Source organism: Malania oleifera, chromosome 1, assembly GCF_029873635.1.
Source record: "Malania oleifera isolate guangnan ecotype guangnan chromosome 1, ASM2987363v1, whole genome shotgun sequence".
NCBI classification, from domain to species: Eukaryota; Viridiplantae; Streptophyta; class Magnoliopsida; order Santalales; family Ximeniaceae; genus Malania; species Malania oleifera.
The window spans coordinates 31,458,355-31,472,357 of record NC_080417.1 but is presented as its reverse complement, the minus strand read 5'-3'; the positions used below and the strand labels follow the sequence as shown (position 1 = coordinate 31,472,357).

At 40.5% G+C, this 14,003-nt stretch overlaps 1 protein-coding gene across 2 annotated transcripts in view; it reads right to left on the bottom strand.

Annotated features, from left to right (window-relative positions):
* LOC131149034 (vacuolar sorting protein 39) overlaps positions 1 to 10,652 on the bottom strand; it is a 37,054-nt gene extending 26,402 nt beyond the window's left edge. The window contains exon 1 of one of the 2 annotated variants that reach the window (XM_058099111.1): positions 10,077 to 10,652. In XM_058099111.1, the coding sequence (XP_057955094.1) occupies positions 10,077 to 10,521 (445 nt within the window). In that variant the 5' untranslated portion in view covers positions 10,522 to 10,652. The remainder of the gene's footprint in view (positions 1 to 10,076) is intronic. The other variant, XM_058099193.1, reaches the window with a different exon arrangement.
* Between the last annotated feature and the right edge of the window lie 3,351 nt (positions 10,653 to 14,003).

The window sequence follows — 14,003 nt, the reverse complement described above, 5'->3', positions numbered from 1 at the left end:
GTGTTTGGACGCATCCGAGGACCAAATCTTTGACCTCGGAAATATGTGTTCAAACAACTTTTAGGCATAAAGAGAATGTCGGTCTTCCAAAGGCTAGGCGAACCATCACTGTCAAACCAACATGCCTATGAATTTGATAAAGTTCCATCTTGGAAAAAGAATAAGATGACCATAGAAGTCAACATCGAAGGAATGCTAACAAACAAAGGTCGAATCGACACCCAAGCTCAGAGGGGTGGTCACGACAAAAAGGAAAGAGAGAAAGAGTCCTCATACATGTCACACCACATCACAATCAATGAGAAAACCGAACCTCATTTGTCAGACAGCGAAATCGAGGACGCTCCTCTAGAGCTAGAGGATGGTGGCCAAGCCACCATTGACGAGCTCAAAGAAGTCAACCTCGGCACTCCAGAGGATCCTCGACCTACCTTCGTAAGCGCCTTACTCACACAAGAAGAAGAAGAAGAATACGTCCAAGTACTGAGTCAATACAAGGATGTATTTGTATGGAGGTACAAGGAGATGTCTGGCCTTGAACCAAGAATTGTGGTGCATCGTTTGGCTACAAAGAAAGGCTTGCGACTAGTGAAGCAGCCCCAACGTCGATTTCGCCCGGAGCTTATCCTGCTAATCGAAGAAGAAGTAAACAAGTTAATCAATGCGGGTTTCATCCAAGAAGTCACATATCTGACATGGATTGCAAACATAGTTCTCGTCCGGAAGAAGAATAGACAACTCCAAGTCCGCATTGACTTCAGGGATCTCAACCAGGCATGTCCAAAAGATGATTTTCCCCTACCCATAACAGAAATCACGGTGGATGCGACTACTGGTCACGAGGCATTATCTTTCATGGACGGGTCTTCTGGTTACAATCAAATAAGGATGGCCCCGGAGGACGAAGAACCCACAGCCTTCCGCACGCCAAAAGGGATTCACTGTTACAAAGTGATGCCCTTTAGGCTAAAGAATGCTAGTGCCACTTACCAGCGTGCCATGCAAAAGATCTTTGATGACCTACTCCATAAGAAGGTGGAATGTTATGTCGATGACCTCGTCATGAAGACAAAGAAGCATAATGAACTCCTGCAAGATCTCAAATTGGTGTTCGATAGGCTCCAAAAGTACCATCTAAAGATGAATCCTCTTAAATGCGCATTTAGCGTCTCATCCGGCAAGTTTCTCAGCTTTATTGTACGCCATCGCGGCATCGAAGTTGACCAATCAAAGATCGATGCCATCCAAAACATGCCAGAGCCCAAGAATTTGAGAGAGCTACGAAGTCTTCAAGGAAAGTTGGCGTACATCCGACGCTTCATCTCCAATCTAGCAAGAAATGTCAACTCTTCAACCAATTAATGAAAAAAGGAGTTGACTTTGAGTGGAACGAGGCATGCACCAAAGCTTTCCAAAGCATAAAAGATTGTCTCTCAAATTCACCAATCTTCGGTGCACCCATCCAAGGAAAGTCGTTGATTCTTTACATTGCCACAAAAGAAAGATCCTTAGGAGCTTTACTTGCCCAAGAAAATGAGCAAAGAAAGGAGGTAGCACTCTACTACCTAAGCAGGACGATGGCTAGTCCGGAGCTAAATTACTCGCCCATTGAAAAGACGTGTCTGGCACTCTTCTTCGCTGTCGATAAGCTGAAGCATTATATGCAATCCCACACAATCCACCTCATTGCAAGAGCTGACCCAGTAAAATATGTACTATCCAGACCGGTCCTATTCGGATGATTCGCTAAGTGGGTAGTTATACTACAAAGTTACGACATCATCTATGTGTCACAAAAGGCGGTTAAGGGACAAGCTCTTGCCGATTTTCTAGCGGATCATCCGGCTCCATCTGATTACGAATTTACATACGACCTCCCAGACGAGGAAGTATTCCAAATAGACATCTTGCCACCGTGGACAATGTACTTTGACGGAGCCGCACGATGTGATGGTGCCGGTGTAGTATTTCTTACTCCTCAATGCCAAGTGTTGTCGTACGCATTCATCCTCGGTGAACTATGCTCAAACAAAGTCACCGAATATCAAGCATTGATCATTGGCCTCCAAATGGCCACTGACATGAAAATTCCTGTGCTTGAAGTATACGGCGACTCACAACTCGTCATCAACCAACTCTCTGGATGATAAAACGTCAAAAGAAAGATCTTGTGCCATATCACAAGTACGCCCAATGTCTACTAGAAGAGTTTGAAAGCATTGTCTTGGAGCATATCCCAAGGCAGGAGAATTGTCAAGCAGATGCGCTAGCCAACCTAGCCACGTCACTAGCCAAATTAGATAGCCAGAGAGCAATCGTTACTGTATGCCAGAAATGGGTTGTACCACTAATCGAAGATGAAGAAGAAGAGGAAAGATATGCCATATCCGTCTACGTCATCAAAATTGAGGACTGGAAACAACCCATTATTGACTATTTGCAGCATGGAAGGCTTCCTAAAGATCGTCATCACAGGACAGAGTTGTGTCTACACGCCGCTCGATACATATACTACAAAGATACATTGTATTGAAGATCCTTCGATGGACTCTACGATGCTTAAATGGCGACGAGGCGAAGCAGGCTTTAAAAGAAGCTCACTCTGGCATGTGCAGCGCACATCAATCCGAACTGAAACTTCACCATAAAATCAAAAGGATGGGATACTATTGGCCCACGATGGTGCATGATTCCATGGAATACGCTAAGACTTGTCGAGCATGTCAATTCCATGCAAATTATATACATCAGCCACCAGAGCCTCTACACCCCACCGTAGCATCTTAGCCCTTTGAAGCATGGGGCCTCAACTGGGTCAGACCACTGCCAAAGTCCTCCCTTGGCCACCTGTACATACTGGCAGCAACAAATTACTTTTCTAAATGGGCTGAAGCAATCCCACTTAGAAAAGTGAAGAAGGAGCACGCCGTGAACTTTATCAAGACCCACATGATCTACTACTACGGTATTCCATGGTTCATCGTCACCGACAATGGAAAGCAATTTTACAATAGCATAATGGATACACTCTGCGAGAAGTTCATCTTCAAACAGTACAAGTCTTCCATGTACAATGCTCCTGCTAACGGATTGTCCGAAGCATTCAACAAGACCCTTTGCAACTTACTGCGCAAAGTGGCCTCCAAGACAAAACGGGATTGGCATGATACGGTTCTCGAAGCATTATGGACATACCGTACGACTTATCGAATGCCTACCCAATCAACGCCTTACGCCCTTATTTACAGCGTTAAAGCTGTGCTCCCACTTGAGAAACAAATACCATCGCTGCGCATAGCGATCCAAGAAGGTCTCACTGAAGAAGAAAATGCACGCCTACGATTGGAAGAGTTGGAGGCTCTAGATGAAAAAAGGCTCCAAGCACAACAGCAACTAAAGAGCTACCAGGCTTGACTCACCAAGGCCTTTGACCGCAAAGTCCGCCCGCGATCATTCCAAGTTGGAGACTTAGTTCTCGCAGTATGACGACCTATCAATCTGAAACACCGACCGGGCGATAAGCTCACCTCCAAATGGGATGGTCCATACTTGGTGCAAGAAGCCTACACAAACAATGCTTACATGCTACTCGACCATGAAGGCATTGGCATTGGCCCAATAAATGGCAAGTTCCTAAAGCGCTACTGCACGTAAGGCTTTGCTTTGTGTCCGCCGCACTCTTAACCCACAAGAGTATAAACTGTGAACAGCCCAACAAAAAAAAATCAAAAAATAAAAAAAAAAGCATGTGGTAGGTAAGGGGTAAGGAGGAATAATTTAGAACAGTCGCCTGCTGCTTCGTCAATCTTTGCGACACCAGCGGCTGCTCTTGTTGGTGCCGGCTGTTCACAATGTCAAAAATAAGCAACCTACCAACTTTGAATTTTGATAAGTTTTGCTATAAAAGAGGTGGGTATGGTAAAAAAGCGAGCCACTCAAACTCATTCTTCCTAGCTATCCTGCCCAATCATCTCCTTCTTTCTTCCGTTTGGCCAAGGCGACTTTCACCACAAAGATGATGCCAAATCACCCAACGACACAAACTATAGGGGGCAATGCAAGTTCATCAACCCCTAGATGGACACCCGAAAGGGAACAACTAGAGATCCTAGAGGCGGCATTTCACTACAAGGGGGAACTTCCTTCCCCGAAACTAGTTTACTTGCTCACAACAAAGCTCCAACAATATGGCTCAGTCGAACCAAAGGATGTACGCTTCTAGTTCGAAAATCAATGGTATCACAAGAAGGGGCTGATCGAGCGGACTGCTAGCCAGACCCCCGCTAACCATTGATCTCACTGCTGCTACAAAGACTCCACTGGCCCTTGATCTCACCACTTCCACTGTCGCCACACCAAGTAGTGCTCACACCACTACCTTGACCACTGCTCCTCTTGTTGCTACTCTCACCGTCAATGCTCCGACTGTAGAGCTTACCACCTTCATCGCTCCGACAGGTATTACTGTATATGTTGCTCACGCCGCAGTCACCACGACGGGGGTTTCTAGCAATCCTAGCCTGCACTACCATTTCAACCAGATTTGGCATGCACTAAGGCGAACGTACTGGCATCCAAGGGGCAACTCGTTACTAGGAGGGATCAACTCCAGTCATTTTGAACATCCCAACCCCGGGCCACCGAGAAAAGAGGAGACTCTTCTTCTCACGTCGTAGAAGGAGGTACTCTTCAGCTTTTCCCAGCTTATGCCAGTGACATTCCCAGAGTCTATCGCCGTCGGACGAGATCCACAACAAGTAGCAGTGACGCTACAAGCACTCCAACCGCTGCTAGCATTGACCTAAGCCTCAGACTCGGGCCCCCACACATTCGTTAGACAAAGACATGAAAGATTTGATCTATCTCAATTTATCTAAAAGGATGGAAAAAAAAAAATGTAGCCTCGTAGGTGGATACTCATCGGCTATACCTCACTTACCCACGAGGTAAATCCAGGGCATGAGACCACTTGGGCAAAGCAAGGGGAACCAAAAACTCAAACCCGTGACCTCTTAAAGGCACAACAAGCTCCTTGCCACTGGGCCACCAACCCAAGTGATGGCCAAAGAGGGAGATTAATCACATTTAAAGCACAAGTGATGGAAAGACAAACAAAGGTCTTGAGTTTTTGACGGTACATGATCCCGACATCCTGAGCACCAAACTCTCTCAAGACTGCATGGGCAGAGAAATCTACTACGCATTTTGCCTTCGACTAGTCAAGATTGTCCACGGGGGTCTGCAAATCTACAGAAACTTCAAGACTCAGTTCAGATCACGTCACAAGTTATGCGCCACACTGAGACTTGAAGTGGGGGCATTTTTAAACACCAAAATTTTGAAAAGAAGAAAATAATAATAATAAATAAAAGTAAAAATGCAAATACATATGTATACACTTTGTAAGAGTACAAGTGACAAAAAAATACATATGTATAAAAATACGCCCTCTAAGCGTACAAAAATACAAAGATGTGAACAAATAATACAAAATTCAAAATCACATTCGACACCGAATCTGCGACTTTTGCCAAAAGTGTCACCGCCAAAGTTGAGAAACTCGCTGGATCTGCAATTTTTGCCGAAAGTGCCGCTGCCAAAATTGAGAGACTCGCCGTATTTGCGACTTTTGCCAAAAGAACTACCATCAAAGTTGAGAAAATTGCCCGATTTGAACCCTATTTGTCAAAAATGTCACCATCGAAGCAGAAGACGTTCTCCGGCGACGTCAAATTTGAAGTAACCAGTCAAGAACGTCACCATCGAGGAAGAAAAGAATGGTATTTCCAATGCCGAAATTCGTTACACGTCCACATCATTGAATGAAGATGGCGAGATCAGATCTCGCCTATAAATATCTAGCCCTCTTGCTGAGACAAGACAAGGATCAAAAAAAAAAAACAAAAAAGATCAAGCATCAAGCAACTCCGGCCTTCCCTCTTGCTGCCAGCTTCAGCAAAAAACACAAAACTCTTGCATCTCCTCCAACACCAAAGAAAGAAGGAAAGCAAGAGAGAGAAAGTTGAAAGACCTTACCCCACTCATCACTCCTCCCACACACCCACTCATTATCCCTCCTACACATCCATCCATTATTTTTCCTACACACCAATCACTTTGCTAGCAAAAGGCAAATCCAAACTCTCTTCTTTTTGTCTACCAACGGTCAAATACATCCTTACAAATTTGACCTTCAAATTTCCTAAATTTCACATATCAACCCCTCCAAAGATCCAGCTATTTTTACTTCCCAAACAAAATATTCCGCCAGAGATCAAGCTATTGCAGCCCTCGACGGAATTCCAAAGGAGGATTAATCAGAAGAAAAACCAAAGGTTGTACCAGCGAAATTTTAATATACATTCTATTGTATAATTTTATAGTTTGTATTTTTCTTTATTTTTTTCTCTTGCATTTTTCGTCTCCCTACAAATTCCAAAGGGTGTGAGATTTGTGGCGAACAAAGTCGAGCCTGGTAGCACTCTAGTTGCTATTGTGCTTGGAGCCTTTTTTCATCTAGAGCCTCCAACTCTTCCAATCGTAGGCGTGCATTTTCTTCTTCAATGAAACCTTTTTGGATCGCCATGCACAACGATGGTATTTGTTTCTTAAGTGGGGGCACAGCTTCAACACCGTAAACAAGGGCGTAAGGCATTGACTAGGTAGGCGTTCAATAAGTCTGCGTGGCAGCGTACTTCGGCGGCGTTCCGCACGTGTGAGACGTTTATAGGTTCCAAGGTTCCAAATTGGATGAACCATGGATCCCCCTTTAATGTAGTACTTTGTTGCGCATACTTAGAGACCTCGATGGGGCGTGCCAAGAATTTGTTCGCTACATATCTCGCACCCTTTGGACTTTGTAAGGAGACGAAAAATGCAAGAAAAAAAAAATAAAGAAAAATACAAATTACAAAATTATACAGTATAATGTATATTAAAATTTCGCAAGTACAACCTTTGATCTATCCTTTGATTAATCCTCCTTTGGAATTCCGTCAAGAGAAGCAGTAGTTTGATCCTAAGCGGAATATTTGGTTTGGGAGTTGAAGTAAAAATAGTTGGATCTTTGGAGGGGCCGATATGCGAATTTAAGAAATTTGAAGGTCAAATTTGCAAGGATGTATTTGACCGTTGGTAGACAAAAAGAAAAGAGTTTGACTTTGCTTTTTGCTAACAAAGTGATTGGCGTGTAGGAAAAATAATGGATGGATGTGTAGGAGGGATAATGAGTGGGTGTGTGGGAGGAGTGATGAGTGGGGTAAGGTCTTTCACTTTTCTCTCTCTTGCTTTCCTTCTTTCTTTGGTGCTGGAGGAGATGCAAGAGCTTTGTGTTTTTTGCCGGAGCTAGCAGCAAGAGGGAAGGCCGAAGATGCTTGATGCTTGATCTTTCTTTTTTTTTTATCCCTGTCCTGTCTTAGCAAGAGGTTTGGGTATTAATAGGCGAGATCTGGCGAGCTTCTCAACTTTGGCCATATTTTTGGCAAAAATCGCAGATCCGATGAATCTCTCAATTTTGGCGGCGGCACTTTCGGCAAAAGTCGCAAATCCAGCGAGTTTTTCAACTTTGGCGGCAACACTTTCGGCAAAAGTCGCAAATCCAGCGCTGAGTGTGATTTTGACTTTTGTATTATTTGTTCACATCTTTATATTTTTGTACGCCTAGAAGGCGTATTTTTATACATATGTATTTTTTTGTCACTTGTACTCTTACAAAGTGTATACATATGTATTTGCATTTTTACTTTTATTTACTATTATTTTTATTTTCAAAATTTTAGTGTTTACAAATGCCCCCACTTCAAGTCTCGGTGTGGCGCATAATTTATGGCGTGATCTGAACCGAGTCTTGAAGCTTCTACAAATTTGCTGACCCCCGCAGACAATCTTGACTGGTCAAAGGCAAAATGCGTAGTAGATTTCTCTACCCACGCAATCTTGAAAGGGTCTGGTGCTCAAGATGTCAGGATCATATATTAACGAACTCAAGACCTTTGTCCGTCTTTCCATCACTTGTACTTTAAATGTGATTAATCTCCCTCTTTGGCCACCACTTGGGTTGGTGGCCTAGCAGCAAGGAGCCTGTTGTGCCTCTAAGAGGTCACGGGTTCAAGTTTTCAGCTCCCCCCGCTTTACATGGTCTCATGCCCTGAATTTACCTTGGGGGTAAGTGAGGTATAGTCGATGAGTATCCACCTACGAGGCTACCTTTTTTTTTTTTTTATACATCCTTTTAGATAAATTGAGACATATCAAATTTTTCATATTTTTGTTTAACGGTTGACCCGAGTCTGAAGCTTAGGTCAATGTCAACATCGGTCGGAATGCTTGTAGCGTCACTACTACTTACTCTGGATCTTGTCCAACGGCGATAGACTCTAGTGACGTCACCGGCATAAGCCCCGAAAAGCTGAAGAGTACCTCCTTCTGGGGCGTGATAAGAAGAGTCTCCTTCTCTTCTCGGTGGCTTGGGATTGGGATGTTCAAAATGACCGGAGTTCATCCCTCTTAGTAACGAGTTGGCTCTTGGATGTCAATACGTTCGACTTAGTGCATAACAAACCTGCTGAAAATGGTAGTGCATGTTTGAGCCTACCACTAGGTCTTCAGATAGGATTTTATATAAACTACCAACTACGTTGATTGGGAGAAATTCCTTGATGTTGCAAGCACTTGAGTTCTTAGGGATCAGGGAGATAAAGGTTGAATTGATGCTAGACACCAAATTGCAAGTTCTATGGAAATCTTCAAAAACCTCAAAGATATCCTACTTGGAAATCTTCATATTTTGACTTAATCTTGTAATTGTAATGTGCCTATAACCCTTAATCATTTTGGGCCCACACTCCTTATCGACATATTCGTCTTGTTTTGACTAATCCTTGTTGTGCTTGAAAGTGAAGAATATTGATCAAGTTGCCACCTCCTCACACCTTATGCAAAGTGTTCAAGTACGCCTCATAAGGGGATTAATTATGGGTGTTGTGATATTGTTCCTAATTAAACCTAAATCTTTGGGATGAACTAGAGACTATTGGCTATTGGCCTAATTGACTCAATTTGGAATATGTTTAAGGCCTTAAGGTTAGCCCAAACTATTGAGCTCAAACACTACCCCTTTAACCTTTCCTTATGAGCTCAAATCCTACCAATGTTTCATTTCTAGACAGAAGGTCGTCTTTAACCCACTCATTAATCAAGAAGCACCATTTGTCATCTTCTCCCATGATCAATTATGCTACCAATAGCTATTCTTATTGAGTATTGACTAAGACAACTAATGGCAACACATCCATCAAGTGATAGGCACCCACTACCGCTATAAATACCCCTCACTAACCTCATCTAAAGATTTTTTTTGCTTACTCATACATTTGGCGCATCTCTCTCTCTCTCTCTCTCTCTCTCTCTCTCTATAAAAAGGGTAGCTCACCTCTCCCTTACCTCATTATTATATTGTCCTTGTCCTCTGCTTCGTTACATCATCCTATTCTTTCTTCACTTTCCACGTTGTAATTGAGCTCTTTAGGATTGCCCCTGCATTTGTCTTGGCCCTCTCTACTTCTCCCATCGCTTATATGCAACACCACCTCAATACCTTATTGGAGACATTCCCCAACATCACCACCACCACCCCAAACTACAAAGACCAAAATGGCAACAAAAAAACAAGATTGAAAATTCTATTCCTTTTCTGTTCCCAGTTTCCTAAACTACCAAAAAGCAGCCAAAACTTACAATCGTAAATATTTTAACATAAATTCCTTAATCCTTAAAAAAATCATTTAGTATAATTTCAATTGTCTCTATTTCAAATTAGTACCATAGGCGCAACTCTCCGCACCCTGATTATTCAAACATTTATAACTTCATATGAATTGCACGTTCTGATTCAAACGAGTAAGAAAACTACAATAAGCAGGCAACAGACGTCTCCAGCTAATTAATCACGAAGCTCGACTGTTTGTTTCAAAATCCGCAGAAAGAATTACAGAAACAGCAATTCGACTTACTGATGTCACAAGCAGCAAAATAAATTTAAAAAAAAAAAAAAAAAAACACTGAATTCACGAAATTACCGTCGTGTCTGAAAATACAGACCCTCTTTTGCCTGGCGAAGCACAAGAACCCTCTCCGGTCGTCCCACGAATACACATTAGCACCTTTAGCCTTCGTTATCACCGCACTAGTCTCCAAATTAGGGATGCGATGAAAGGCGATGGACTCGGAAAGCGATAGAAGAAGCTCTCTCGATCCCAAGACTTCCATAGCCACCAGAGGCTTCTTCGAGAACCCATTCACGGTTCTCTCCAGAGAGTAGGGCTCCTTGCGCAGCTCTACGGCTTGGGCGCGGCGATCGGACGGCAGAGAGAGATCAGGGCCGGAGGAGGACTCCGGCGCGTAGATTCGGAGAGATCCATCGGTGCAACCGAGGAGAAGCTTAGAGCCGTACGATTCGATTGCTTCGATTTTGGTGGCGCAATCGCTGAGGAGCTCGCAGGAATCGTAGGCGCTGTGCACCATGTCCTTGCTTTCCCCTGTTCCAGTGTTCCTCCGTCGAACAGTTCTGTTCAGGTTAATTGCGACAATGCCGAAACGCGAGCATAATGATGAGCGGAGGCGAATAACACGACGTCGTTTGCATGTTCTGAACCAGACAAATGAAATTACCCTCCATTGGTTTGAAAGAAAAACAAATATTACTCCTATGTTTGATCCATGGATTTTAAGTTTCGGACTTGCTTTTCACCTATACTTACATCTAAATTTATATTAATTTAAATTTACGGGTCAAACTCCTTTGTAATTAATAAATGATAAATTATCTAAATTGTGAACAGAAGATAACACTCCATTTTTACCTTATTATATAGATATTAAAATTAAATTTAATTATTCAGTTATTATATTGCAAGATTTTTACATAAAATTTATAATTAAAATAACCCTCTATAATTTATATAATTTTATATATATATATATATATATCAAAATATCAACATTATAAATGTGATTCCAAATGCTTGCTTTTTAAAATTTGGATATTTCCAATCCAAGTTCTAGACTTCACAATGCTATATAATAAAACATAAACCATCAAAATTTACAATTGTTAAAAGATCTTTACGTATTGCTTTAATGAAATTGTTTTTATTGAACTTCATTTATAAAATGCACATTGCTTCTTTAAGGTAACATCTCATTAAAAGACAAATAGCATAATATTTATGTATGCAAAACTATTATTATGTATTATGGACATATGTGATATTAAATCATGGTAATTATTGGAATAAATTAATATAGATCTAGATTTGATTTTAAATAGAAAATAAATTTAATGCCTTGATTGAATTTATAGGTTAAGATTTTATATCATATTTGACTAATATCAATCAATTTTGGGTAGGAATTTGATTTATTGACAAGCTTACTATTGTATATAATTTTTTGCCCATTGTCATGATAATGTCTTAATTTGTAAGATGCAAGCGTGTCACCTATTGTTGTTTCGCTAACATGGAACTCTTAGCCCATTTTAGTTTTAACCCAATTTATTTTTGAATTTTAAATTTAAAAATCCTTTAATTGTGTTTTAGATGCTTCAATTTTAGGAATGAAAAAATGAAAATAACTAATCTACTTTTTACTTTTTTCTTATAATGATTTTGTTATGTTTTTGAAAATTCCCACCAATGGGTCTAGAAAATGGTTGGTTCTTTCTTCTCTTCTTGTTCTCTAATTTTCTATCGTGCCCTGTTCTGTTATTTCACTCTATGTTTTGTATCAATCCTCCTTTCTTCTTTGTTTTGTTTTTCTCCTATTTTCTTCTTCTTCATCTTCCAGTCTCTCTATTAATCTCTCCCTCACTGTGAGTCTCTCATCTCATCATCTCTATTCTAAAATTTCAGTTTGAAAAAAAAAAAAACAGTAGTTCTGTAGTTTTTGAACTTTCCAAAAAACCTCATTCGTATCCATTTTTCGAAACTAAATTTTCTTATATTATATTCTCTCTTTTTGTTTTTTTTTCTCGCCAACCAAACAGATTTGCTCTCTGAACTTTCTTTCTTTCCTATCTTTTCCTGTATTTTATCCTAAAAACTTAAACAAACCCAAGGATTCTTGTTTATTTAGCCCTAAAATCATGAAGAAACAATAAAGATTTGTGGGTTGAGGATCTGTTAGCTTTACCGTAATCCCAAGAGGGGGAATGAGTTGGTATTTTCAAATTTTATCCCCTAGATCAATCCACTAATAGCAGTATTACGCAAGTTTAAGGTCAATCTAGTGCAGATAAAGTAAATCAATATAAATCTACAGCGGAAATTAAACTACATAATTAATTTAGCTAAGCATGCACAATAAAGCAGTAAATAAAGTTGCCACCCAAAAATTTTATTGAGGTTCGGCAAACTGCCTACATCCCCGCCTTGGCTAACAAGCACAAGGATTACCACTATAAGCTCACTTAACAGATAGAGCGGCACCTAAACAATCAGGTCAATTAGCATAAGGTTGACCTCAACCTTTACAACCAATCCTTATCGGACTGGATTACCACCCCCTCAGGTCACGCCTGGAATACAACAGATTTTTCAATAAAAATTTGCGTACAACAAATATGCTTCTCAACTAAACAGATTATGTACTAATATAATCAATACATTACCGAATGATATGATAAGATAAGCTCAGTGTAGATTTAGTGTCTACTCTAAAAGATTAATGCAAATATTACAATCAGTACGTGAGAGTGTAAGTGATAGGATCTTTGTGTCAAAATAATATTCTCAATCACAATGTAGCGACAAAGATCACAAGTATACTTCAAATATCTCAACAAATGTTTTTCTCAAAATAAACCACAAGAGATATTTAACAATGGTTTGTAAAAATTTATTTGATCTTTGTATCAAGAAGATGATCTCAATCACAAGATATAGCAACAAAGATCTTTAACACTCAAGCAAATATCTCAAAATATATTTCTCAAAGATAAGCATAAGAGATATTTCAAAAATGAATTGTAAAATATTTTTAGCAATCAAAATCCAATGTGAACTCTTTGAGTATTGCAATAATAATGCAAAACACAAAAGCTCAATGAAGTATTCATAAGAAAGACTTATTAACAAAGTCTCATAGGGAAACTTGAAGTTTTGCTCTCTAATAAAATAATTTCAATCAACAAGAACAAGAGAGAGCTCAAGTCTAATGAGAAGAACACTAAAGCACACTTGCAAAATGATTTTAGCAATAAGAGTGAGTAAGAATGAGTGTAGGATGCTTAAAAATGGGAGTAGGAATTTTTTAATTTTAGAGGATTTTTGCTAATTGAGTTTGCTAATCATTGACTAATTTTTGCAAATGAGAGGGTATATATAGAATTTCCCAAAATTATAACTGTTCGGGACATATTTGTAACGACCCGAAGAATAATGGTATTTAAATAATAAAAAGAAAGGGAAATGGAAATGGAAACAGAAGAAGGCAGTCGACTTCGTCGACGAACACGTATCATTTTGGATGGGATAATCCCGAGGAATTTTTCAGCTCCTCGTCGACGAGGGTATAAGAGGAGCTCGTCGACGAGGACAGGATTCGTCGACGAGAAGATTCCGAGAGAGAATTTGTGGAAACCTGAAATTCATCAACGAGGGTTGAAGTTCGTTGACGAACTTTCTACAGGAATCGTCGACGAGGTGACGTGGCTCGTCGACGAATCCCGTAGGATAAATAGGGTTCAACGTGATTTTTCATTCATTTTCCTACGCAAAACTTCTCTCTCTCTCTCTCTCTTACCCTTTGGTTCCTCCTCCTTCTCTCTTCAATTTCGAGCTGGATTTCTACCGATTCGAGGATCAAAAGCCACCACGATGCTCCTGGGAAAGTTCTCTGCAATTCTGTCGGAGCGGATTGTTGGTGGGGCTGAGTTGGAAACCATCCCAAATCCAGGGTAAGGCTTTCTACTCAATATTTGGATTTTTCACAGTTGTAGAAAGCGT